Raw genomic sequence first — 24,945 nt, 5'->3', positions numbered from 1 at the left:
CTTTGAAAAAAAAAAATCTTTTCAAAGTGCGTTAATATCGACCATATTAACGCACCTTGAAAAAAAAATTTGCACGACTTGGTCAATATTCTTGCAAATTTTATGCATGATAAATAATTATTTGAACCTGATTGGATAACTTTTCGGTGATAACGTAAGGATCTGAGATATGGACGTTTTAAAGATTTTTAGGAGTTGTCTTGTTTCAAAAGGTTCTCGTAACTGTTATAAAGGGGACTAATAGAGGAATGATTGTTTAATAGCACAGTTACGTTTCTTTTTTTTTCTTTTCTTTTTCAAATTTTATCCAGTCTTTAATAAGTTCGGTAGATGTAGGTGTCGATAAGTGACTTTTAAAGCGTCGCATTTTACTTAGGGAAAAGGGAGCAATTATGATTTTCCATACCATGAAAATTCTCTCTCTCTCATATATTTTTCTATCATATTGATCTATCTATATATTGTGAACATATATGAAACATTGGTTGACTCATTTATTTGAAAGTAAGAAAATAAACCTTAGCCACATTACTCACTCCACTGAAATTTTTACCTCGTTCACCAATAACTTTTTTCCAAAAAAGTTACGCAGTCAGATTACTTCTAAATCTGTAATTTGATATCATAAAAACGCTAGACATGTCCATTAGCATGTTTTAAATACCATGTACAGGGTGTTTCATAATATATGTTACATTTTGAAGCTTCAATTTCGCAAACACAAGAAAAAGATATAGACAAGTGTTTTTATCAACTTGATGCATGTATCTATAAGATTCATTATATACCATTAACAACTAAAATATTACACACTGGACGAAATCTCAAACATAAATGAAAATTAGTGAAATTTCTTAATTACGTCATTTTTATTACGTTAAATTTCACAATGTCAAAAGCCCACAATATATGTTTCAATGATCTCTACTATATCAACTACAATTGAAAGTTGCTTTTCGAAATTGGTATAATCTTGTAACACATTTTTGCTTATACACTCCTCATTTGAAGGTTTATGTTTCTTTTGAGCTCATTCAGTATCTGAGGTCTAGAATAGTAGACCCTGTTCCTAAAGGTCCCTTACAGAAAAAGACCCAAAGATTGAGATTGGCGAATGCAGAGATCAATCTCTTTTCTTAGGGTATAGCATTATTGAAAATTTGTACGCTGATAACTTCATATCATTTTCGAATTTCAATATATGCTTGAAATGCTGATATTGCCAGCATCAATTTTCGAAAACATCTATCTGACACTTTTCTTAGGAGTTTGCTAAACTATCTAAGAGTCTCACTTCACCAATTAAATCTTCGATTATTGAAGTCCTAATAGGCTTTCTGGAGTACCGTGTCATTTATCGCATATTACCCGTCCCTGTCCTTCAAACTTGTTACTACATGTAGCCTTCTGATAAGCATCCTAAAAAGCTTCCATTTTTTGGAATGTTTCCTTCATCAACTTCTGAATGAATATTGGCGACATGTATTGAAAAAACAGCTTTACAATTCAGCAATATCTTGATAAAATAAGTCAACTTCGAAAAATATTCAAATTATGACATCGGCGTTTATGTCACAATTAAGCATTGTGATACCAAGATTTCCTTGACTTTTTCATATGGAATAAAAATGCAGGATTTGATGTTTAAAATGATATATAGTTTGTAATAGAATTATGATAGATAAGAAAAATAGTTAGATTTAAAAATGTAACATATATTATGAAACACCCTGTAAATGCATTTTTTCTGAGGAATCAATATGGATACATTTTGAATAAAGGTTAAATGTGGCTCTCTTCTTTAATATAATAAGGTGCGTAATTTTTTTTTCAGGAAAGCTTATCTCAATTTTTTCATCTATTTTACATTTAAATTTACGTTAACTCAAATTTATTGAGAGAAATAATATCAATGTCATACCAGTTATGCAAATACATATATTTGTGTAGGAAAGATATAGAGAGTTGGGCTGAGGGACTTTCTGCCTGTCTACTCCTCGTTCTCGATGAGGGTAGATCAATTCATAAGTTTTTCGGAAGAAATATAACAAATTAATGCTGTCTATTATTAAAATCTAAGTCCAGAATGTTTGTTTGATACGTATTTTTTCAAAGTGCATTAAGTGTCTCCATGGTAAAAAATGTTGATGTACACTCTTAACGCACTTTGAAAAAAATTATTAAAGTGCATTGATTTTGTCCAAAATTTAACGCACTCTGAAATTTTGTTTTCAAAGTGCGCTGATTTTGTTCCAGTATGCATTGAAAGTCAGTTGTTCATGACATCGTAAAGTCAAATTAATTAAAAAAAAAAAAAAAAGAAGAAGAAGAAGAAGAAGACGGGTTTCAGTTTTTTTTTAACTCCAGGGAATCTCATCAAGAAAAGTGTATGAGACAGAGCGGACACAATGACATTGTTGGACATCCGATTTCATTCTGAAGTTTCTGGTTTTATACACAATAACGGATGTTCTTGTATCCCGTCTATAGTATTAATATGTCGTGAGGTAATTTTGGAGGAATAAATGAGTGGTTTACATTAAACAGGTTTAGTCAAGGACGTCTGAAACAATATATTTGAAAAGAAAAATGTCTCTAGAAGCGAACTATGTCTTATTGAAGTAGGTTAATGACTGATATATTGATAAAATACTGGCTTGAAGTGGGGGTGCCTGAAATTGAGTTACATGTAGGTACCTTGTGGTAAAAATAAGTAGGGATGCTCTGTATACGAAACAAGTGCCTGTGGCGCCAGCCCACGAATTTATATGCTGTAATTTTTTTTCATTGTCCATGTACCATATACTACGAAAACCCATTGAGCTCATTTTCGTAGGTTAAAAAAAAATTTTCGCGTTATAACGCGAAACTTTCGCGAACAAACGCGTAATTTTCGCGAATAAACGCGAAACTTTCGCAAATAAACGCCTAACTTTCGCGAATAAACGCGAAACTTTTGCGTTATAACGCGAAATTATACATATATAGTCATGTTACTCAGGAACTTGTGATCTTGACTGACATTTAAGAAACATGAACGCAGACGGGGACTTCTGTGAATTTATAAATGACATTTCTTCAGAAGATGTAAAAGAGAATTGATACGAAAAATGGATAGATTAGTGTCGATTTTGCATTTAGTCTCAAAACCCTACTAATTAATAAAATGAATATTCCTTCAAAGATTTTCTTGTTTTTCACTTGTTGAATCCAAGAAGTTCTTTAGACTGATTTTTTTTTCAGGAAGATCTCCACTCGTCGCTTTCTTTTTCAAGGCTGTTTTTTTTTATCATTAAAGTTCACTATAACTTTATATTTCATGTACTAATTAGCTTAGAATTATCAAACTTTGTCAGTTGATGTATCTTGGGTCTTCGGAGTAGCTTGACTGAAGATACGTTGTACCACTAGTTAAGAAATCCATCATTTTAGACTATAAATTTTAACTTTAAAATTAACTTTAAATCTAACTTTAATTTTAACTTTAGAAATCTGGCTTTAAAGTGAGGGAAGAATGTATCATTTCACGAGCTTAACGTGCCATATGATGCTTTTTAAAGAATAATTATAATAGGATACTGTTAATCACAAATTTATCTACTTTTCTTGATTTACCTCCATAATTTATATATACGAGGGGTTATTAATGGTACGACCACGTGGCGCAATGTTGTATTTCTACAGAGAGTCTATTGGAGATGAATCATTTGATACGAATATTTGTCATCCAATTTTCACATTAAGTTACTCATGTGATGTGACACAATTGTTCCGTAAAATATACAAATTTACCTCATTGTTGTCAATTTTCCGAGATCTTAATTTTATTTCAAATTCTATAGAGAGTGTTAAAAATGACGCCGGAAAGGGGATCATTTTCCCGAAAATTTCACTTTGGAAAAACCTCGCGTAGACTTTGAAAATGTTTGAACAGCGTTGAGGAAGGCAAAATGTGACAGCAAAAAAGATCTATAGAAAGAGGAAAGACACATTCACTGGCGAGAAAACATAAAATTTCAGCTAGTGATATTCCAAGTTCAAAATAGTCTTTCGTTTTTTCAATCAGTAACACCGTGATTCTAGCGTAGCTGAGGTGGATTGAAACTGAATTTCAATCCAATGTTTTCTCGGACGTCAAATGTTTTTACTGTAACAGATGGAAATGACGTAAGCTGCATATTTCCAATTTTGCCAGTTAATGTTCTGCGGTCTTACATCTTTTTACCACATTCTCAAACAAAAATGACAGAGATCGGGTCACTCTTGATTATATTGCGTTAATTTGTACTGATCAAAATTAAGCTTGTAAACTGAATCTGTCATAGTTTGATATGGATTTCTGACCTGTGTACTTAAGTTTTTTACGGGATGAATTGATTGAGAAGAATATAAAAATTACATACAATTAGCTCAATTCAGAATGGACTTTTTTGAAAAATCTTCTGCTAAGTTGGTGATCTGTAGCTCGCTGGTTTGAAAAAAAAAAAATGGTTGTCCATCCCAGACCAGCAAGCTACAGACCTACAGCTATCTTCTGCTAATTTTCTTTTCTCCAAAATATGTTTTTGAGAAATATCGTTTGATTTTTTTAAAACAATATAATTTAAAAAACATACATAATCGTATTATTAACAAATTCAATTTGTCCAAAATGCTACTATTACCTTACAAATTTGAAAAACAATTATCTTTCGAAAACCGTGCATTTACGTTGTATTAAATTCTATCTAATTTTTCATCACAGAAACACACGTACTGCTCAACGCGTTGTCGGCTATTCGGTTGTTATCGGGCATTCGGTGCAAGGAAAGCAAAGTTTAGAAAACATAGGTGATTTTAAATTTCTTAATTCAACGATAATTGCGTACTTTAGCAAATAAAATTTGTGATCTTAGGCAGATAAATGATTATACTTTAAGCAGCAAAAAGAACAAACCAAATCACTCTCTTTCTAAAGACATACAGCTTTTACAAATGATATTTTATTAAAATTTCGGAATATTTCATCACATTTTAGCTTTTGTAGAAGTCAAAATCAGATTATTCTATAAAACAAAACGGTTTATTTATTCTATGGACAATCATATACCTGAAGATAAGCAGACTGAGATCAAAAATCCAAATGAAGGGTTAGTTAACAGGCATCTAAAATGTCTCGTTAGGTTAAAACATGTTATCGTCAACAAGGTTGATGTTGCCGGATAATTCGGTTTTTACGGGTGTACGTTATCGGAAACTCAGGTTAAAAAGTTTCTTTCAGCTTTAGAAATAGATTGGGGAAAAAAGTAATTTATAGTCCGTCAATCCTTGAAAATAGCAGACGTAATGTGTTTTAAGGATATGCAATCCTCAGCCATGAAAGATAACTCTTAAAATTATTATTTAATTTAAAAAGTCTCAACATGAAGCTTGAAATTGAAAACTATTCATGCAACAATTTCCATTTTATGCATCTTAATATGATTTGAGGTTTTTGAAGTCTTAGAAAGGGTCTTGTAAAAAGTTGACGTTTGTTCCTTATACAAGTAAAAAATAAATACAGTTTTAGATGAATAGGATTTTCTTGAGTTTAACCTTAAACACCAATGCCTTTTAGCATAATATGAAATTGCAAGTGATTTGTAATGTCTTGCAATGATAGCACAAGCTTTTTACACCATGTATTATATAAATTTTGGAAGAAAATAGAAGACCTATACATGTAGAACCAAAAAAGTATGTTTTAAAAAACATGCAAATTTCCCTAAATGCCTGGATACCTATTATTTTTTAACTTAAAATATATTTGTTGATCAGTTTTCAATTAGAAAATGCATAGCTGATGTTTCTATTCGTCTTCTGAGTATATTGGAGATTTGATTATTTTCCCTATGTAATTTGATAAACTATAATGATTAACTTTGAAGAAATACAGTGGGTAAATAAACTAAATATACATTAATTTGTGAATTCAGAGATATATTTGTCAGCATTTTCAATTACATAACTGCCAAGGATCGGACTACCCTAAGTAATTTTTTTTTAATTTTCCAGCTTTCCGTTGTTATTTTGTTTTGATACTCGTACATGTATATAAATAAGAATAATTATTATAATTATGATTTTATAATTTAACTCACTATCTGTTCAATCATTTTCCTGTTCTCCATTAAACATTATATATATGACATGTATATAACAAATCTATAGTTGCTTTAGTTAGTCACGTCTTCCGATCTAATACTAGTACGTCATTTTTGAAAAACATCGTCACTTCAAGTGCCCAAATGAGCCTAGAAGGTTAAATGTTTTTATGTCCAATATAGAGCAATAACATTGTTTGTGTCAAACCATTTGATTTTAAGGTTTAAAATAGAGGAAATAGAATGAGGTGCATATCGCAAAGAAATATTTCTTTATCAATTAAATGAAAAAAGCGTTAAATTTCCCAAACGTGAAAAATACTTTGGGGGGGGGGGGGTACTGGTCGATTCACTTCACTTCTTCATATGTTTAACTTTTTCTACAAACTGTTACAGTGATCCGCGTTTTCAATGAAGGGGGGGGGGTGCCAAGGGATTTTTTTTATTTGCTTGAGTATAAAAATTCAATAACTCTGCAAATTCCAGGTGAGGTTCGAACCTCCCCGACGCCCCCCCCCCTCCAGCTCCAGGCATGAGCTCCACCTACACATTGAATTATCTACGGGTTTTCCATTTGGCCGATAATGATACAATGCACACTGTGGGTGTGACCGATCGACAGGGGGTGTTTATTCCTTCTTGGCCACTAAACCGACCTCTGATGTTTTTAGAGGTCCGTGTTTTCTCTGTTCCAAATTTATATTGTTTCAATAGACTTTTGAGCTTCATTACTGTTCGTTATCTTCATAATTTCCTTCCGTCAGTAACGCTTTTTGAAAACTAGTAAAGTCAATCTCCTTTTTTCCCCTCAAAAGTTAGAATTCTAAGACATATTTGGCTTAACACCCTTTTGGGAAATTCATTAAACAACCCTTGAGTTTAGATTCTTTAATTGCTTGATACCGAACTAAAACATGTATGTACTTATAGTGCTAACAAAAGGCGGTTAACGGTGGATCAAAAATGCAAAGTCAGCGAATAAAGACGAAGCAAGCAAAACAGAGACAAAAGCTAAGAACAGTGCGTAACTGTGAAAGGCAATCACAGAAAACTAAGAATAAATTACTGTGAATTCAGCAATTATTGCGAGTCTTTTATATTGCGAATAATGCAATGTAAGAATCGCAATAATTAAATCTGGAATCTGTATTTTGGTTACAATAGAGATTTATAATTCAGAGGTTTTAAAACTTGTACCATATTTTCGAACAGGTCAAGATCATATACATTTCAGTGATTATGAGAAACGCCAAAAACACTCATTTTTTTAAGTTAAGTATTCTAAAAAGAGACAAATGATAGCCAGAAATTCGAATTGCGTGCCTGCCATTATAAATATTTAGATTTAATGAAGTTTTCTGTTGTTTCTTCACATTTTCCTAACCTATGATAACCTTTGTTTCCGATAACAAAAACCGAAATTTCCGATAACAAAGTGAACCATTCAACCGTATTTCCGATAACATCCTAAAAGTTAAAAAACGGGAATTTTTACCCTTTAATTGCATCCTTGCGAGATTCTGACGATGTCGCATTGTGGACAATAACTAATGTTAGGTAAATATAAGGATTTTGAAGAAAGAGGCTATATGCAGCAATGCCAATCGGACAAAAACTTGCAAAATATAACAAATTTGACTTTTAAAGTCTTCCCAAGACTCACAAATACTATAATAAGACATATTGGGGCTTTATTTTGTATCTGTATTAATTCTTGTTACAAAAAAGCACAATCAACGTTCTCTGTTTCTATTATTATAATGTTTATTTGCAACAATTTACTAACCTGTCAAAAGTTGTTATCCACCGAATGCCCGATAACAACCGAATAGCCGATAACGCGTTGAGCAGTGTGAGAAAGGAAATTAAGAACTTTCTTTTCGTGCAGTGAACATGTGCAGTTTTCCTCTCACATCTTTGTCATTGTTTGTAATCATGGTAATTATTGTTATCTTAATTACTACAACAATTGCTTTGTCAAACATTGTAAAGAAAAAGTTTTTAAGACATTAAAATTATTTTGATCTTAGTAAATGAACGCAGTCTAAATTCTGATTTTCAATGCCCACTTTCAACCAAGTAAAGAGATTAAAGAGAAGCTTATTAATTTCTATTGTACTTTGATTAAATGTTTTTGAAAAAGGAATAGTCTCTCTCTCTCTCTCATGTCTCAGCAAGTTAATGACAGTACATATCTGGGGAAAATAAATGGAAAAGGATTTATTTACAAAATGTGTCTAAATGAATTTCAAGTACACTTTAAAAGATCTCAAGAATGTTAACAAACTTTTATAATGTACTTACTCGAGATTAGCTTAATTCAGAATGGACTTTAAAAAAAAAAGTCTTTTGCTTAGTTGCAGATCTGTATCTCGCTGGTCTGAAAAAAAAATGTCGTCCATCCCAATTTTTTTCAGACCAGCAAACTACAGACCTACAGTTATCTTCTGTTATATCTTTAAAAAACCAAAAAAAAAAAAAATTAATTAAAAAAATACATAACCGTATTATTAACAAATTCAATTTGGAAATATATTTTTTTTAATCGTTAGGCCTTTGTGAAACGGGTACGGGTCCCTGGATCCATGCCTGTGAAACAGTTAAAAGTCACGTGATGCGGTTCAGTGTGCGCGCACCAGAATGTTTTGGTTAATGGCGACATCCACGTGACAAGGAAGGAACGATATCAAATAATTATGAAAAATCATTTTCTGTGTCGCAAGGACCATTGTCATGTGTTAATCCTTTTTTTGAGTTCATGTATATTCTTACTTTGCGTTTGTCAGGAGCATTGCAGCATTAACAATGTTGACTTATCCGCAGTTGAAAGGTACTACACTCTATAAAGTAGCTCGAATTTCCTTGTGAATGTTGGAGATTTAGTATTCGATTAATAACCACTTTGCCTCTATTGTTAAACGCCATCTGAGAACTGAATGAAGAACCTTTGTGAGATAACAGAGATGGTATATGTAATATAATGATCTGTATATATAATATTGCATACAGAGGTTTACAGGTTTATACATAATGATTTAATATGTTCGATATTTTGTCCAAAGGTCTGGTAAACGTCTAAACGAGGTATCGGGTACGTTCGCCCTATCTACCTGTTCGCATGAGTCCGTTCTCGCAGGGTCCGTTCGCCATAATTCTTGTTTGCCTTATATCTTGTTCACCCTATATCTCGTTTGCCCTAATATATATACAGTATATAGCAAATATTAACATTTATTATTAATTTAATTCAATATTTTACGATTTGATGTTTTTTTTTTTCAAATGTTGCTACAGTAATTTTTTTAAATTTAATCTTGATTAAATAATTCAAATTTGATATTAATGCTTTTTACATGCTAAATTGGTTTAATTATAATTAATAATGTCACTGTAATTTGGAGGTTCATATCCGTGTTTTTTTACAATCTGTGATATGTTTTGAAAAGAATTAAAGGACTTAGACATTAATAGGCCCTGTGATTATGGAGCTATATTAATATAAGAAGAAGGAAAATGAACTGAAATTCATCAAACTACTATGCATACATCTGTTGTCTCCCATGTGCAATTTATGTATCTATGTACATATAATTTATTGAAAAAAAAATCCATTGGTTCATTATTCAACTTTCTGCAATATAAATAGGGCGAACGAACCCTGTGCGAACAAGTTTTAGGGCGATTGGACTCTGGACAAACAAGAAATAGGGCGAACAGCGTCAAGGGCGAACAAATTTTAGGGCAAATGAACATACAACCGGTAAACAATTTTTTATTTACTTGTGTTTGATATGTTGTTTGCAGGTGATTTATTAATACCCTTCATCTTAACTTATGATTTACCTCCAAATAGTACAAGCATATATATTGACAACAATAACAATATGGACAGGCAGTAAATCTGTCTGGGATTGTGTGTGTGTGTGTGTGTGTGTGTTTTTAGCCCACCTGAGCTGAAAGCTCAAGTGAGCTTTTCTGTCAGATCACCTGTTGTCCATCGTCCGTCCGTCTGTCTGTCTGTCCATCCGTCTGTAAACTTTTTTACATTTTCAACTTCTTTTCAAGAACCATTGGGCCAATTTAAACCAAACTTGGTACAAAGTATCCTTGGGTGAAGAGGAGTTTAAATACTTAAAATAAAGGGCCAAGTTCCCTTACAAGGGGAGATAATCAAGAAAAGACAAAAATAGGGTGGGATCATTAAAAAATCTTCTTCTCAAGAACCACCGGGCCAGAAAAGCTGAAACTTATGTGAAAGCATCCTGGGGTAGTAAAAATTCTGAATTGTTCAAATCATGACCCCTGGGGGTAGGGCGGGGTCACAATAGGGAATCCAAGTTTTACATTGAAATATATAAGGAAAATCTTTAAAAATCTTCTTCTCAAGAACCACTGGGCCAAAGCTGAAACTTATGTGGAAGCATCCTGGGGTAGTGTAGATTCTAAATTGTTCAAATCATGACCCCCAGGGATAGGGCGGGGCTGCAATAGGGAATCCTTAGGGAATGCAAGTATTAGATTGAAATATACAGGAAAAATCTTTTAAAAATCTTGTTCTCGAGAACCACTGGGCCAGAGAAGCTGAAACTTATATATGGAAGCATCCCGGGGTAGTGTAAATTTTAAATTGTTCAAATCATGCCCCCCTGGGGTAGGGCAGGGCCACAATAGGTATTACAAGGGGGGAAATCTGGTAAAGAACAGCATGGCCAAAGTTACTCAGGTGAGCGATGTGGCCCATGGGCCTCTTGTTTATTTATTGTTTTGTTGTGTTTTGACATTTTACATACCACTGAACAGTGCATGTAGACAAATTCCGAAAACAGAGCCACCAGAAGTCTGAAAAAGACTAAAATTGGAATCTGTGCATGCACACACAGAGAAAATATGTCAATTTTTAGGCAAAAATCCCTGGTCTTCAAAAGTGCAATGTGTTGGAAAGTCTGGCAACATGTCAGTACTCTGAAATGAGATTGTAAAACTCGATCAATGGAATGGAAGAGATCATACTTCTCAGATTTTAGATTCTTATTGCAAAAAAGAGCAATTTACTTTCAAAGGTGATATTTTATGTAAGATCAATCATTTTAGTGAAAATAATTATTTGAAGAAATGAACGAGCATAAAAAAGGGTAAAATATGGAAAATGGAACAATTAATATATATTGTAACTAATTAAAAACCTAGATGAATTTTACAAATAAATTAGCATTTCAGGGTTTTAAAAACCTAGATGAATTTTACAAACAAATTAGCATTTCAGGGTTTTATAATTGTACATGACAGCTAAATTAAAAGTTCATTATAATGTTCTCTTGCCATAGTTATTTAAGATTTTCTATCACATACAAAAAGCTGTCACCATAAAACACATTTTTACTCTTCTCTATAACCACAGGATGCATGTAATAAAAAATTGGCATTGTTAAAAAGTTTAAATCTTTGGCTTTAAGGTCAGACGACACGTTCCTAAAAAATATATAATTTTTCCCGAGAATTTGTCATTAAATTATTGCTACTTGAACAAGTTTCCTCACCAAAAATTGAGGTACCTTACCAGGCATTTGGGCAAGATACCAGAGGGTGACATTTCTTATAAAATCCTTATTGGTAATCTTTTGAAATACCAACGTCACAATTTTTGGTGTACTTATTTTATAAAACATATTGAAAACAATTTAGAAATCACAAGAGAATGACAATTATGAATAATTTTTGACATAATACCAAGGTATTCAAAACATATCTTTGAGGAACGTGTCGTCTGACCTTAAGATGGAAATAAGTCAAAACATGCAGAAATTTACGTTTGATGCAAGTTTGTTTATTAATTAAAAATTGTCTGAAGCAAGCTATGTGTCTGAGTCATGGTGAACTTATCCTAGTTGATTACATACCAGCCTTGATTACACAAAACTTTACTTGATTACATGTCAGGCTTGATTATTTGATAACATTTGAGGTTTGGTTACATATACAAAGAACAAAGTTTTATGTATTCTTGTGTTTTATGGATGTACATGTATTATAATTGTGTTTTATGGATGTATTTTGTGTTTTCCAGATTTGGTCCATGGGAGTCTAGGTCAGATGATGGTAATATTACATATCAAATAAACTTGTGTGGAAGACTTCCTGTTGGTACAGCAGGAACAGTGAGGCCAGAATGTCACTCAGATACTGTGATGTGTATGATCAAAGATGGTCAGGCACTCTCTATTGCCAATTACACCAATACCACATTGGTAGCTCCATCCAACAAGGAGCTTGCAGAGGTGTGGATCATAAGGAGTGGGGACAGCTGCCCGGAGATGTCGGGAGAGAATCTCAATAGTATCATCAATCTCAAATGTGGAAAAACTCTAGTATGTATATTGCTTGCACCACTGCTTGTACTGACTTATATTAAAGAGGCTGGGGGGTTGTGGCCATTTTTAGACAATATTGATCTCCTTTAGAAGAAGAGCTCCATATGAAGACATAGAAAATGATCAAATTTTAAAACTAAAATTTTTGAAATTTTTCTTTGCCAAATGATAGTTGACAGCCTAAGATATCATATCTAAAAAATTAAGTTAAATCTGGTGGTTAATTAAATTTGTGGTTAATTTGTTGACCCCCCAGCCTCCTTAAACCATACATCAGCTGTCTTACAAAAGGAAAATTAAATGATAAAAAATCTTTCCCAGTGTTTATCTTACTTGTGACTCTGAGCCAGATCAGCCTCAGTTCTATACCAACTATGATATATAAACTGTGCATATACTCTTCTATAAGTCTGACACATTATTTAATTATATTTGTAATGTTTGTTTTCAGGGAATGCCCAAGTTTTTATCTTATACCTACTGCACATCATATTTTGAATGGAGAACGAGTTATGTTTGTCAAAATATACCTGTCTCTCATCATGAAGTACCCTGCTATGTGTATGATGAAGATGGTAAATTACATGACCTAAGTGCACTAGTGAAGACAACAGGAGGTTACTTGGTAGACTCGGCAGAAGGATGGGACTTCTACATTAATGTCTGTCGAGACATAACATCAGGTAAGGCAGATTGGAGGACCTTTATTCTCCATCACTCTCACCAAGTAACAAAATTGGTTTTTAGTTGGTTGAATTAATCATTATTCACAATGTTTAATAGTAACAAATTTTTAACTCATCTGATTATACTCATCGAGATCGTTCCAATTAAAGAGCCAAATGTTGACCTCTATTGTAAATATGTATATATTATTATTATTATTTTATATATATATATATATATATATATATATATATATATATATATATATATATATATATATATATATATATATACATTGTATGTGTGTGTGTGTTTGTGTGTGTATGAAATATAAAATATTAGATGTAGAATTTTTCCAGTTAAAGGTGATAAGACATCCCGCTGTCCTACTGGTAGTGCTGCGTGTAGAATGAACAACAATACAGTGATAGACATGGGACGTACCACACAGAGGTTAAAGATGGACACGAGTAGTCACCTGACTCTGACTTATAGCTCCAATGTCACAGTACCTGGATGTACAGCCAAACCTACAACCACTATACAGTTTGTTTGTCCAGAGACAGGAGGGGTATATAACATTTACTCCCTAGTATAAAACTACATACTCTGAGTAAATATTTCATTGGATAAGAGAGTTACTCATATTATTGTTGTGTATTTGTTTCTAGAGTAAGGACCCTGAGCTTGAGTTTGATTTTAACTGTCAATACAGAGTCTTATGGAAAACCGAACATGCCTGTCCGGAAGTGTCCGTTTCTTCCTCCACCTGCCACCTCAGCAATCCACAACGGAATATTGATGTGGATCTAACTCCACTCACCAACTCACCAGGTACAGTGGTCTCTCCACACAAAACTTACATCAAACCTTGTCTGTCATGGTACTTTATAGATTTCTAATAGTCTCATAGGTTAGACTTGTGGGTGAATTAAAAAAAATGACCACCAAACTGAAATTTTTTGGAAAAATTCAACTACTTATAACATATTTTTCACTTATATCATCATATTGCACATGCATTCTAGTTTAAATTCCTGAAGTGGCAATAGAATAGACAATTGGATTAAAAAGTTTCAGAATTTTTATTAGTAAGATTTCTTTCGAAAAAAGAAATTTCATTACACTTTAAAAGACTTTCTAAAATACATAATCACAAGAAATTATGGTTTTTTATGCTTCAAAATGGTAAAAGGGGTATAAAGGATTAAATCTAGACCTTGATTGCATGAGTATCTTCTCTTGTATATGTAACAAAAATTGGCTTTTTGATTGTTATTTTGCATAATTTTTTTCAATTCTGGTTTGAAAAGTTTTAATATGAAAAAAAAATATGATGCAATAAAATTCCCCAAAATTCACTCTTTTGTCCGGTCAATTCTTTAAATCTAGAATTTGAAGTGACCCTATGTTACATTATTGTGTTGCACTCCTGACGTCTGATATGTATTTTATTTAACATTGCTTTAAAAATTATAACACACAATAACCCATTCTTACTTTGTAAATCAATTTGTTGTTTTGATATTTTTCATCGTTTACGGCAGGTTTTTCATATTTTGAAGACCTTAAAATATGACCATTTGCAAAGTGTAATATATAGAAATTGTATTTAAAACTAGACGAGCTTGTTGCAAAGCAACAAATAAGTCTTCCGTTTAAATCTCAAGGAGATGAGATTGAGATCTAGAGACTTCTACAGTCATATGTGCAAAAATGAGCCATTTACCATTACTCTCGGTGTGACCGGAAGTGACGTCATTTTGACGACTTTTAATGGTCACCTTAGCTGCTACTTGTCATTTTGAACAACTTTTCTTCTATGAAGCTATACAAATTCTCAATACTTTTTGAGATATCAGGAAAACACTTTTGGCCCCTCTAGCTCCCTAATGTTAGGGGCCAGGCCCTTATTGTGGTATCCTTTGAAAGATCGTAACATTCTACACAACTTTTGTTCTATATGTTTTAACAAAATATTTACAGGTAAAAAGATATTATAGAAAAAGTGTTAAAAAATTTAAAATTCCCGATAGGACTTTTTTTGGGCCATAGTGAGTGCCGACGTGCGGCACTTCCGGTAAAAATGAAATGCATTATGCATATCTACAGACATAGGTCTACCATACCTGAAAGTTTCATGTTTCTAACTAAAGCCGTATATGAGAAACTCTGGGGACAACCCGACCCTTCGAAAACCATTAAATCGGCAATATCTCCAGACCGGAAGTGACGTCATCAAAACAGAAAAAAATGCATAAGGTTCAATTGATGTTACATAAGTCCTGAAAGTTTCATGGAAATCCATCGAGCCGTTTTTGAGAAATCGCGTGCACAAAATCGGTAAGAAAAAAAAACAATAAAAATAAAAGTGAGAAAGAAACCTAAGAATAACAAGAAGGTCTTCCGTTGAAGACGGAAGACCTTAAATATATAAAATTATGTGAAATGATGAAAACTATTCCCTGAATTGACTGTAAAATTTCTGTAATTTGTTAGTAGACATAGTGTTTTGAACATTATTTTTTTAGTAAAGATAGTTAAAAGGCATTGGAAATTATAAAGCAGTTTTGTTGCACTCCTGACTGCAGTAAAATTTAAAATTAAAACCATAGAACAAAAAAAAATCAATAAGTGTTGGCAACATCAAGTGGTACATTATTTATAGTCCAATACTTCATAATTAAAACAGATGAAAGTATTTCAAATTCGCATTTTATATGGAATTATTCCCTATTTATGCCAAAAAACTAGCTTAAATGTATGTTTAGAAGATAAAATATATTTTATAGCATTTTTTCCTTTAGAGGACAAACACAGTAACCCACCAGAAAAATCATACTCATCATTTTTTTTCTTTATTTTTATTCTTAGGCCAGAGTTTTTTTATTTTCTGTTTAATGGGAATTTTTAAGAAAAAGTCAGGTCGAGGGGACGAAATAAAATAAAAATAAAAAGTTCAAAATTTGTCGAGTCGAGACCATAAAAAAAAAATAAAACCCAAAAATGGTATGAATTTTTTTTTTAATAGAATGTTGAAAAATGAAAGAAAACACAATAAAATTTTGTTTATCATTTATTTGGATTTCAAATATGGATAAAAAGATACAACTCCTAACTATATGCATGTGTCATCCTACTGTGGTTAATTACACTTGTAAATTCTAGTATGAAAGCAAAACAATAAAATTTACAGTTTAAATTATTATATAGCAACAATAATGTTGGATACACAGATAACAGAAAAATCCACACTGCTTAAAAATTTATAGATGTCGTCTTTTGGTCATCTCCTACAATAACTGTATAAAATTTATAAAAGTAATGATAAGAAATATTTTAAGCTACATATATTATGATTAAACAGAAGTTTGGAGAAAGATATGGGGTTGATAGCTAACTTGACAATGCATTCCTAGTATAGGACAAACACATTCTTGAGGTTCAGATGGAAATTTGTCAGCTGAAATTATTTGACAAACAACAGCAGTCATCTTGGAAGTCTTCTGAACTCTTCACAAATGGTTGGGTCTCCACCAAGAAATCAAACTGCACAGAAAATGCATTGTTTCTTTAAGATACTTTATTAATATAACCAAATACATGTAGTAGTTAGAAAGTAAAAGATAAAAAACAGTATTTACATGAGAGTATTTTCTTTTCTAAATGAAGATACAAAACAATTTTTAAGAGTTTTTGATAATAACACATTTCTTATATTATAAATATAATAATTTTGTTCTTTGTTCAATTTGCATTTAAAATATTAAATTGGACAATTTGTCGACTTCATTCTTTCTATCTCTACCTTTCCACAGGATAATGTGTGCAACTCCAATTAGCTGTCACTTGTCAGTGTTAGTTTTGAATATTCTTTTCCAATCGAAATTTTGTTGGAATCCTGATCTCATTTAATTCAACCAAGAGACATGGACTTGTATCTAAAATATTTTAATCGTAATTTTATGTCCCTCATATAGTTAAACATAATTCATTGTAAAATTAAATTTTACCGCGAATTTTACCTCAATTTGTTATGTGATCAAATTAAATATGCAATGTAAACATCTTTAAAAGAAACAAAAAATGTATCAAAAAATGTTAACCATCGAACAATTGTAACAGAAAGTTTATTAAGACGTCAAAAAACTTACCCCCAACTCTTTAGACACAAGTTCAACAGTTCACATGGTTCAGTGTGCATCTAGTGTATTTAGGTTGTTGATGCCTTCATTCCGATTTCAGGATCTTTTTTCTCTTTATCGTCAATGGATTTAATATTACTATCTCGTCATTTTTATCTATAAATGTCTCGAAATGGCATTTTTGCTTGTTGATCTGTTGATAGAACCCGCAAAAAGTGCGATAAACTAGTTCTTTAAACTGGTTACGATATCATAATCAGCAAGACGCTCGTACAAGAATTTGATTAACACAAGCTATGTCAAACGTGTACATAATTTATTAAAAATATGGTGTACAACAAACACGATTTTATTTCAAACCATCAATAAATGACACAGTCGGCGGGTATTTTAAAAATAAAAGTGAGATTGACCTCTTCTATTTTTTTTTCGGTATTTTGAAAAAATTGGGTCGGCGCTTCCCGTTAAATAGAAAATAAAAAAACTCTGGCCTTATTGGATGATTTATAATTCTAACATATTTGTTGCACTCCTGACCAAAAGCATTGGGGCCTTTAACGTAGAATTGTGAAGTGAAAATTACATAAGAACTTGTTCTGTTGTTTCAGTGAAGTTCAGGAGGAATTACTTGAATTTTATGACAATTTTTTAGTGTGTTTATTTTTAACATTCATTAAAAAAAATCACAAAGAGATCAATAAAAACACATCTGAATTGATAAAATTGAAAAAGGAAGGATTTTAATAATAAAACTGTCAATAATTTAGTATTAAATCATACAAAAAGATCATTATTAATTAATGAATACTACTAAGCATGAATAGAAGTGTTTTCGTCACACAACTTGAATCTTTAAAAAAATGTGTTGCACTCCTGACCATAGAAATATAGATCTGAAGCACAGACAGATCCTGTAATTGATAAATGTATTCGGTAAAAATGTTCTTTGTGTCTTTATTTTCCAAAATAAAAATCATATAATGATAATAGTTTTTTTCATGCTTGGGAGCAAAACATCAAATGTTGCACTCCTGACATTATAGGGTATGCACATATACTTGACTCTCATTAATGCTGCTTGTGATTTATATATCATTTTTAAAGTTTTAAAATGTATATCACTTATTATTTTACACTTGGAAAATTCTTTTTGGTCTTAATTTTCTTTAAGAATTTTACAATTGAGGTTTATTTGGCAACTGTTACACTACATTTTTAGCTCACCTGAGCCGAAGGCTCAAGTGAGCTTTTCTGATCACATTTTGTCCGTCGTCCGTCCGTCCGTCTGTCTGTCCGTCTGTCTGTCTGTCCGTCCGTCTGTAAACTTTTCACATTTTTGACTTCTTCTCAAGAACCACTGGGCCAATTTTGACCAAACTTGGTACAAAGCATCCTTGGGTGAAGGGGAATTTAAATTGTTAAAATGAAGGGCCAAGTCCCCTCACAAGGGGAGATAATCAAGAGAAGACAAAAATAGGGTGGGGTCATTAAAAAATCTTCTTCTCAAGAACCACAGGGCCAGTAAAGCTGAAACTTATATGGAATCATCCTGGGGTAGTGTAGATTCTAAATTGTTCAAATCATGACCCCCGGGGGTAGGGTGGGGCCACAATAGGGAATCAATGTTTTACATAGAAATATATAGGAAAAATCTTTAAAAATCTTCTTCTCAAGAACCACTGGGCCAGAAAAGCTGAAACTTATGTGGAAGCATCCTGGGATAGTGTAGATTCTAAATTGTTTAAATCATGACCCCCGGGGGTAGGGCGGGGCCACAATAGGGAATCCAAGTTTTACATTGAAATATATATAGGAAAAATCTTTAAAAATCTTCTTCTCAAGAACCACTGGGCCAGAAAAGCTGAAACTTATGTGGAAGCATCCTGGGATAGTGTAGATTCTAAATTGTTCAAATCATGACCCCCGGGGGTAGGGCGGGGCCACAATAGGGAATCCAAGTTTTACATTGAAATATATAGGAAAAATCTTGAAAAATCTTCTTCTCGAGAACCACCGGGCCAGAAAAGCTGAAACTTATGTGGAAGCATCCTCAAGTAGTGTACACTCTAAATTGTTCAAATCATGACCCAGGGGATAGGGCGGGGCCACAATAGGGGGAATCCCAAGTTTTACATTGAAATATATAGGAAAATCTTTAAAAATCTTCTCAAGAACCACTGGGCCAGAAAAGCTGAAACTTATGTGGAAGCATCCTGGGGTAGTGTAGATTCTAAATTGTAAAAATCATGACCCCCGGGGGTAGGGCGGGGCCACAATAGGAAATACAAGTCTTACATTGAAATATATAGGAAAAATCTTTAAAAATCTTCTTCTCAAGAACCACTGAGCCAGAAAAGCTGAAACTTATGTGGAAGCATCCTCAAGTAGTGTACACTCTAAATTGTTCAAATCATGACCCAGGGGATAGGGCGGGGCCACAATAGGGGGAATCCCAAGTTTTACATTGAAATATATAGGAAGAATCTTTAAAAATCTTCTCAAGAACCACTGGACCAGAAAAACTGAAACTTATGTGGAAGCATCCTGGGGTAGTGTAGATTCTAAATTGTTCAAATCATGGCCCCTGGGGGGGAGGGTGGGGCCACAATAGGTATTACAAGGGGGGAGTCTGGTAATGAACAGCATGGCCAAAGTTACTCAGGTGAGCGATGTGGCCCATGGGCCTCTTGTTTCTGTTGCACTCCTGACATGGTATAGCATTTTTTTAAACATCAGCTATGACCACAACTTGATTAAACAAAAGTTGCTACAGTCCACATTTAAAGCTCAATACTTTGAATATTATCAGGAAAGTCTTTATTTTCAACATAAAGCATTATTATTTATTTCACAAGTCTCCAAAAAATATTGAAATTTCAAAATGTCACAAAAAGGTGTTGCACTCCTGACAATTTTAGCATCATTTTTGGGTATAACTTTTTTGTTAATTGAGATATCAACAAGATATTTGGCAGGTATTTAGACATTATCTAAAGATATATGCTGAGACATAGAAATCTATTTTCATTGCCTGTATTTTTAGTGTGGGTCGATAAATATGCGTTTGGTAATTTTTTAGACGGTGGCTATTTATAGCCACAGGCTATTGCTGCTGGTCTGGGCTATGAATAAACAACAGTGTAAAATCACGGGGACCCTAGCGGCGATTTTTGCAGAGACAAAATAATGAAAGTGGGGTCGTTTCAATGTTCGAAAATAAAATGTACATGGTTCTCAAGTTATTTCAATGACATTTTGTAGATGCGCGCAAAGTTTAATTCCTGATATTTGCCGTTTTAATATTTCTCGCCTTATGAATATTCATTAAACTACGCCGACTTAATGTTTATTCGTACAAAAACTGATTCGTATATAAGGAGTCAATTTGTATGCTAACCACAAAAGTCAATTCGTACATAAAGTTTGCTGAACATGAAACAAATACAAAAAGTTAGTTCGTATACACATCCTTTTTTTACGTTGTGTAACTGTAAAATTTCAATAAAATTTATTAAGAGTAAAAAAAAAAATCTGGGGGAAAATATTTATGGATAATGGTTTCACATTACACCTTACCATCTTAAGAAATAAAATAACTATTGTTAAACCAACACACTCTCGGCGGTTTCTTAATTCGCTGTTGGATGTGTGACAAACGCTTATTACGAATTTGGTATTCCCTAATTACGAGATACTCCATGCTTGGAAAGCGTCGATCCCCAAATTTCTCCATTTCCGAAAATTCAGTTAACATGATTCGAGGACTGAGTATTCCTTGTTGCAGAACTGCATGTTTTATTTGAGACGTTTTGTGGATTTTTTATACAATAATACTTATACAGTTTATTGAAATTTTACGGTGTCTTTTGATTAATGGAATTTCTAGTATCTGTTGACGATACTATATATAAAACTTAATAAATGTAGAAAATTTCATGCAATAAATTGTTTAACAACTTCAATTAATACATGTCCTCATCATGCTGACGCAAATATAAAATAACTCATCAAATACATGTATTGTGAAACATTGCAACAAACTTTCATAATTTCCATATCATTTTACAGATTCTCATATCATTTTATTTCATTTAATTCATTCATGCCAGTGGCCAGTAATTAGAGCGTTTGCTCTAGAGTCAAGGAGTAAGGAGTCGATCCTTAGGTCGCGGGCTCGAATCCCACTGCGGGATGTGGAGACCGTTCCTTTGGATGAGACCGTTAAATTGAGGTCCCGTGTCGCAGTAAGTGCTGGCCAGAAAAAAAGATCCCTCACTGCACAATGGCCCTAAGTGCTGAGTATAGATATAAAATTTGCAGCCCACCAATGGCAATGGTGGCGTTTCATTATGAGTGAAAATTCCCGAGAGGGACGTTTTAATTAAAACAAACAAACAATCAAACAAAATCATTCATGCCACCGTCTATCAGTACTCACAGTACTTTGATTTTTAATTCACCCTAGTCAGAGATGAGCAGTATTATTCAGTTCACGTATCATTTGAGGTTAGAGTCAGCAATAAGAAGGTTAATCTCAGACCACCAGGATTAGGACCTATACATGTATTTAATAAATCTAACGTTGGTGTTTATTATTATATTAGTGTTTTAGTATTAAATGAAATCAACAGGTTTTTCAGCTTTAATTTCTAAATAAATGAAACAACTTACGTTGAAGCACTTACAGACTTGCAGTTGAATACAAAAGATTAGATTTAAATGGTTAAATACTTCCAAACTACTGGATACCTGTCTCAATGCCATTTTTACATTGGAAATTTAGAGTTATCATGCATTCTAGATATTAAAAAAAGCACAAAACGGATTTTGTCAATAATTGGAGGACTATCAATCTCGGCTTTTAGCTATCAATTGTTGTCATTGGAAGCACTCCACAGACAATTTTTTGATGGTCAGCAACTAATGCAAAATCACTATTTTAAACAAAAGTTAAATCATTAAAATAACTAAGGAAGTACTTGTATTTGGTATATGTAACCTTAAATGCTCCTTTTCTACATATAAAAATCTTCAGAATGTGTCCTGATTTTTGTCAACAATACCTGGTAATCATTGGATGTCAAGAACAAATTTGGACTTCAAGTGTTTGACCAAAATTTAATGCACAAAAATCCAACTCATAAGCAAATGTATACATTAAGTAGAATGAAAAGTGAAGATAACAAACAGTGATCATTCTCAAAAGTCCATTTAAATAATACAAAATTAATTTGAAATTATGAGCAGAGCCAACACTGACTTCTGAAAACAGAGGTTGGATCAGATGCCATGGAGGAGTAAGCATCCCCTGTCAACTGGTCACACCTGCTGTGTGCTCCTTGTAATGATCAGGTTAAAAAAAAACCCAGACAATTCATTGTGAAAATAATGGCCTAACCTTTGTGTGAAAGATGTCGACCAACATTTGATAGACTGTATTTTGCAAACAAGATCATTGTTTTGACCATAGAATTTGCAAAATGTTGACTTTTATTTCCTAAATTGAGAAAATTGTCAAGGATGGATTTCAAACTGATGAATTGCAAATAAATGTAGTTGCAATGTTTTTGCTTTTTTCAATATATATAAATAATGAGTGTGAAATATGTCTTGGAAGTGTTATTCTGTTAAGAATTGCAGCTCATGAGCTTCCTTTTTTTTTCAGGAGTTGATAAACCATATGAAGTTTATGTAAATGCCTCTGCTTCAAGTCCCCACACCTTAAAATACTTTATTAATGTATGTGGAGAGCTTGGGATTCAGTGTCCAGATGAAGATCATGTTAGAGGAGTGGCAGTATGCCAGACCATGGTTGGAAATTCTGGCTGGGGACATGTCCTGGGGAATACTGATCACCAGATCCTGAAGTAAGACACACTTCATCATGGACTACTAGGTTTGCTTCATCTAAAACACACCAGCTATATAGACAATAGATCCCCATGTAAAACACTTCTTTTTGGAGATAGAAACCAATAGGTCCTAAAGTAAGACTTGCTATATTATTGAGATAGAGAACATTAGGTCCTCAATTAGGATTTGATTCTTTATGGAGATAGAGATCACAAGGTGCTCAAGTAAGACTCACTACATTATGGAGATAGAGACCACTATGTTCTAAAGTAAGACTTGCTTCATCTAAAACACACTTTATTATTGTGATATGGAACACTAAGAGTACTTTAGAAGGCTTCATGTAAAACTCACTTCATTATGCAAGATTGAAACCACTTGGTCCTAAATTAAGACTCCCTACATTAGGGATAGAAGAGACTATTAGGTCCTCAAATAAGTCTCACAACATTTTGGAGATAGAGACCACTAGTTCTTCAAGTAAGACTCACTTACTTACCTTATGAAGATATACATGTAGACCACTAGTTCCTCTAGTAAGACTCATTTTACTATGGATATCACTAGGTCCTCAAGTAACACTCACTAGATTATGGAGACAGAGACCACTAGTTCCTCAAGTAAGTATCACTTTTTTATGGAGATAGAGACCACTAGGTCCTCAAGCAAGACTCCTATCATCACAGAGATAGAGACCAAGTCCTTGAGTAGCACTCTCTTCATTATGGAGATATAAAATTATTATACATGTAGACCAATAAGTCCCCATAAGACAAGTGTGTGTCAAACCATGCATATGACATCATTATATACATAAATCTTATAAAACAAAGATCATCAGGTATCCAAAATGCAGGTAATACATGTGACATGATAATGAAGTTTGACATAAGGAGAATTGTGATTGTTGATCTGTTTTAGGTATGTGATTGTTGATCTGTTTTAGGTATGTGGTTGTTGATCTGTTTTAGGTATGTGGTTGTTGATCTGTTTTAGGTATGTGGTTGTTGATCTGTTTTAGGTATGTGGTTTTTGATCTGTCTTAGGTATGTGGTTGTTGATCTGTCTTAGTTATGTGGTTGTTGATCTGTTTTAGGTATGTGATTATTGATCTGTTTTAGATATGTGGTTGTTGATCTGTTTTAGGTATGTGGTTGTTGATCTGTTGTAGGTATGTGGTTGTTGATCTGTTTTAGGTATGTGGTTGTTGATCTGTTTTAGGTATGTGATTGTTGATCTGTCTTAGGTATGTGGTTGTTGATCTGTTTTAGGTATGTGGTTGTTGATCTGTTTTAGGTATGTGATTGTTGATCTGTTTTAGGTATGTGGTTGTTGATCTGTTTTAGGTATGTGGTTGTTGATCTGTTTTAGGTATGTGGTTGTTGATCTGTTTTAGGTATGTGGATGGGCTGCTGACTCTGACATACAAAGGAGGAGAGAAGTGTAACCATAACAAATTCCAGAGAGAGACTATCATCACCTTCCACTGTAATCACTCAGCAGGTAATCCCAGGCTCACAATGAGGTCAATGAAATAACAGTAAAACATGTATTCTTTATGTAAATATTTGTTTGTATTACAGCGAATGATGGCAAGGGTTGGCCTGTCTTTAACAGAGAAGAGGATTGTACATATCTCTTTGACTGGGACACAAAATATGCCTGTCTGGATCACCCTGTAATTGAAAAATGCAGGGTTAATCATAATGGCAGGAGATATGATTTGTCACCCCTGGTCAAACATTCAGGTGACTATGACAACACGTAGAATGGCTGATCATTGACTTTTCA

At 33.1% G+C, this 24,945-nt stretch overlaps 1 protein-coding gene across 2 annotated transcripts in view; it reads left to right on the top strand.

Annotated features, from left to right (window-relative positions):
- The first annotated feature begins 8,754 nt into the window (after positions 1 to 8,754).
- LOC133178602 (cation-independent mannose-6-phosphate receptor-like) overlaps positions 8,755 to 24,945 on the top strand; it is a 79,271-nt gene continuing 63,080 nt past the window's right edge. For both annotated transcript variants that reach the window (XM_061313334.1, XM_061313333.1), the window contains exons 1-8: positions 8,755 to 8,952; positions 12,187 to 12,487; positions 12,942 to 13,173; positions 13,516 to 13,727; positions 13,828 to 13,990; positions 22,967 to 23,168; positions 24,551 to 24,657; positions 24,738 to 24,902. In XM_061313334.1, coding sequence (XP_061169318.1) covers positions 8,819 to 8,952; positions 12,187 to 12,487; positions 12,942 to 13,173; positions 13,516 to 13,727; positions 13,828 to 13,990; positions 22,967 to 23,168; positions 24,551 to 24,657; positions 24,738 to 24,902 — 1,516 coding nt within the window. In that variant the 5' untranslated portion in view covers positions 8,755 to 8,818. The remainder of the gene's footprint in view (positions 8,953 to 12,186; positions 12,488 to 12,941; positions 13,174 to 13,515; positions 13,728 to 13,827; positions 13,991 to 22,966; positions 23,169 to 24,550; positions 24,658 to 24,737; positions 24,903 to 24,945) is intronic.

Source organism: Saccostrea echinata, unplaced genomic scaffold (assembly GCF_033153115.1).
Source record: "Saccostrea echinata isolate AGI-Se365-2 ecotype Australia unplaced genomic scaffold, CSIRO_AGI_Sech_v1 ptg000003l, whole genome shotgun sequence".
Lineage (NCBI taxonomy): Eukaryota > Metazoa > Mollusca > Bivalvia > Ostreida > Ostreidae > Saccostrea > Saccostrea echinata.
Note: the sequence above shows the minus strand (reverse complement) of the source record. Positions and strands in the feature narration are given on the sequence as shown.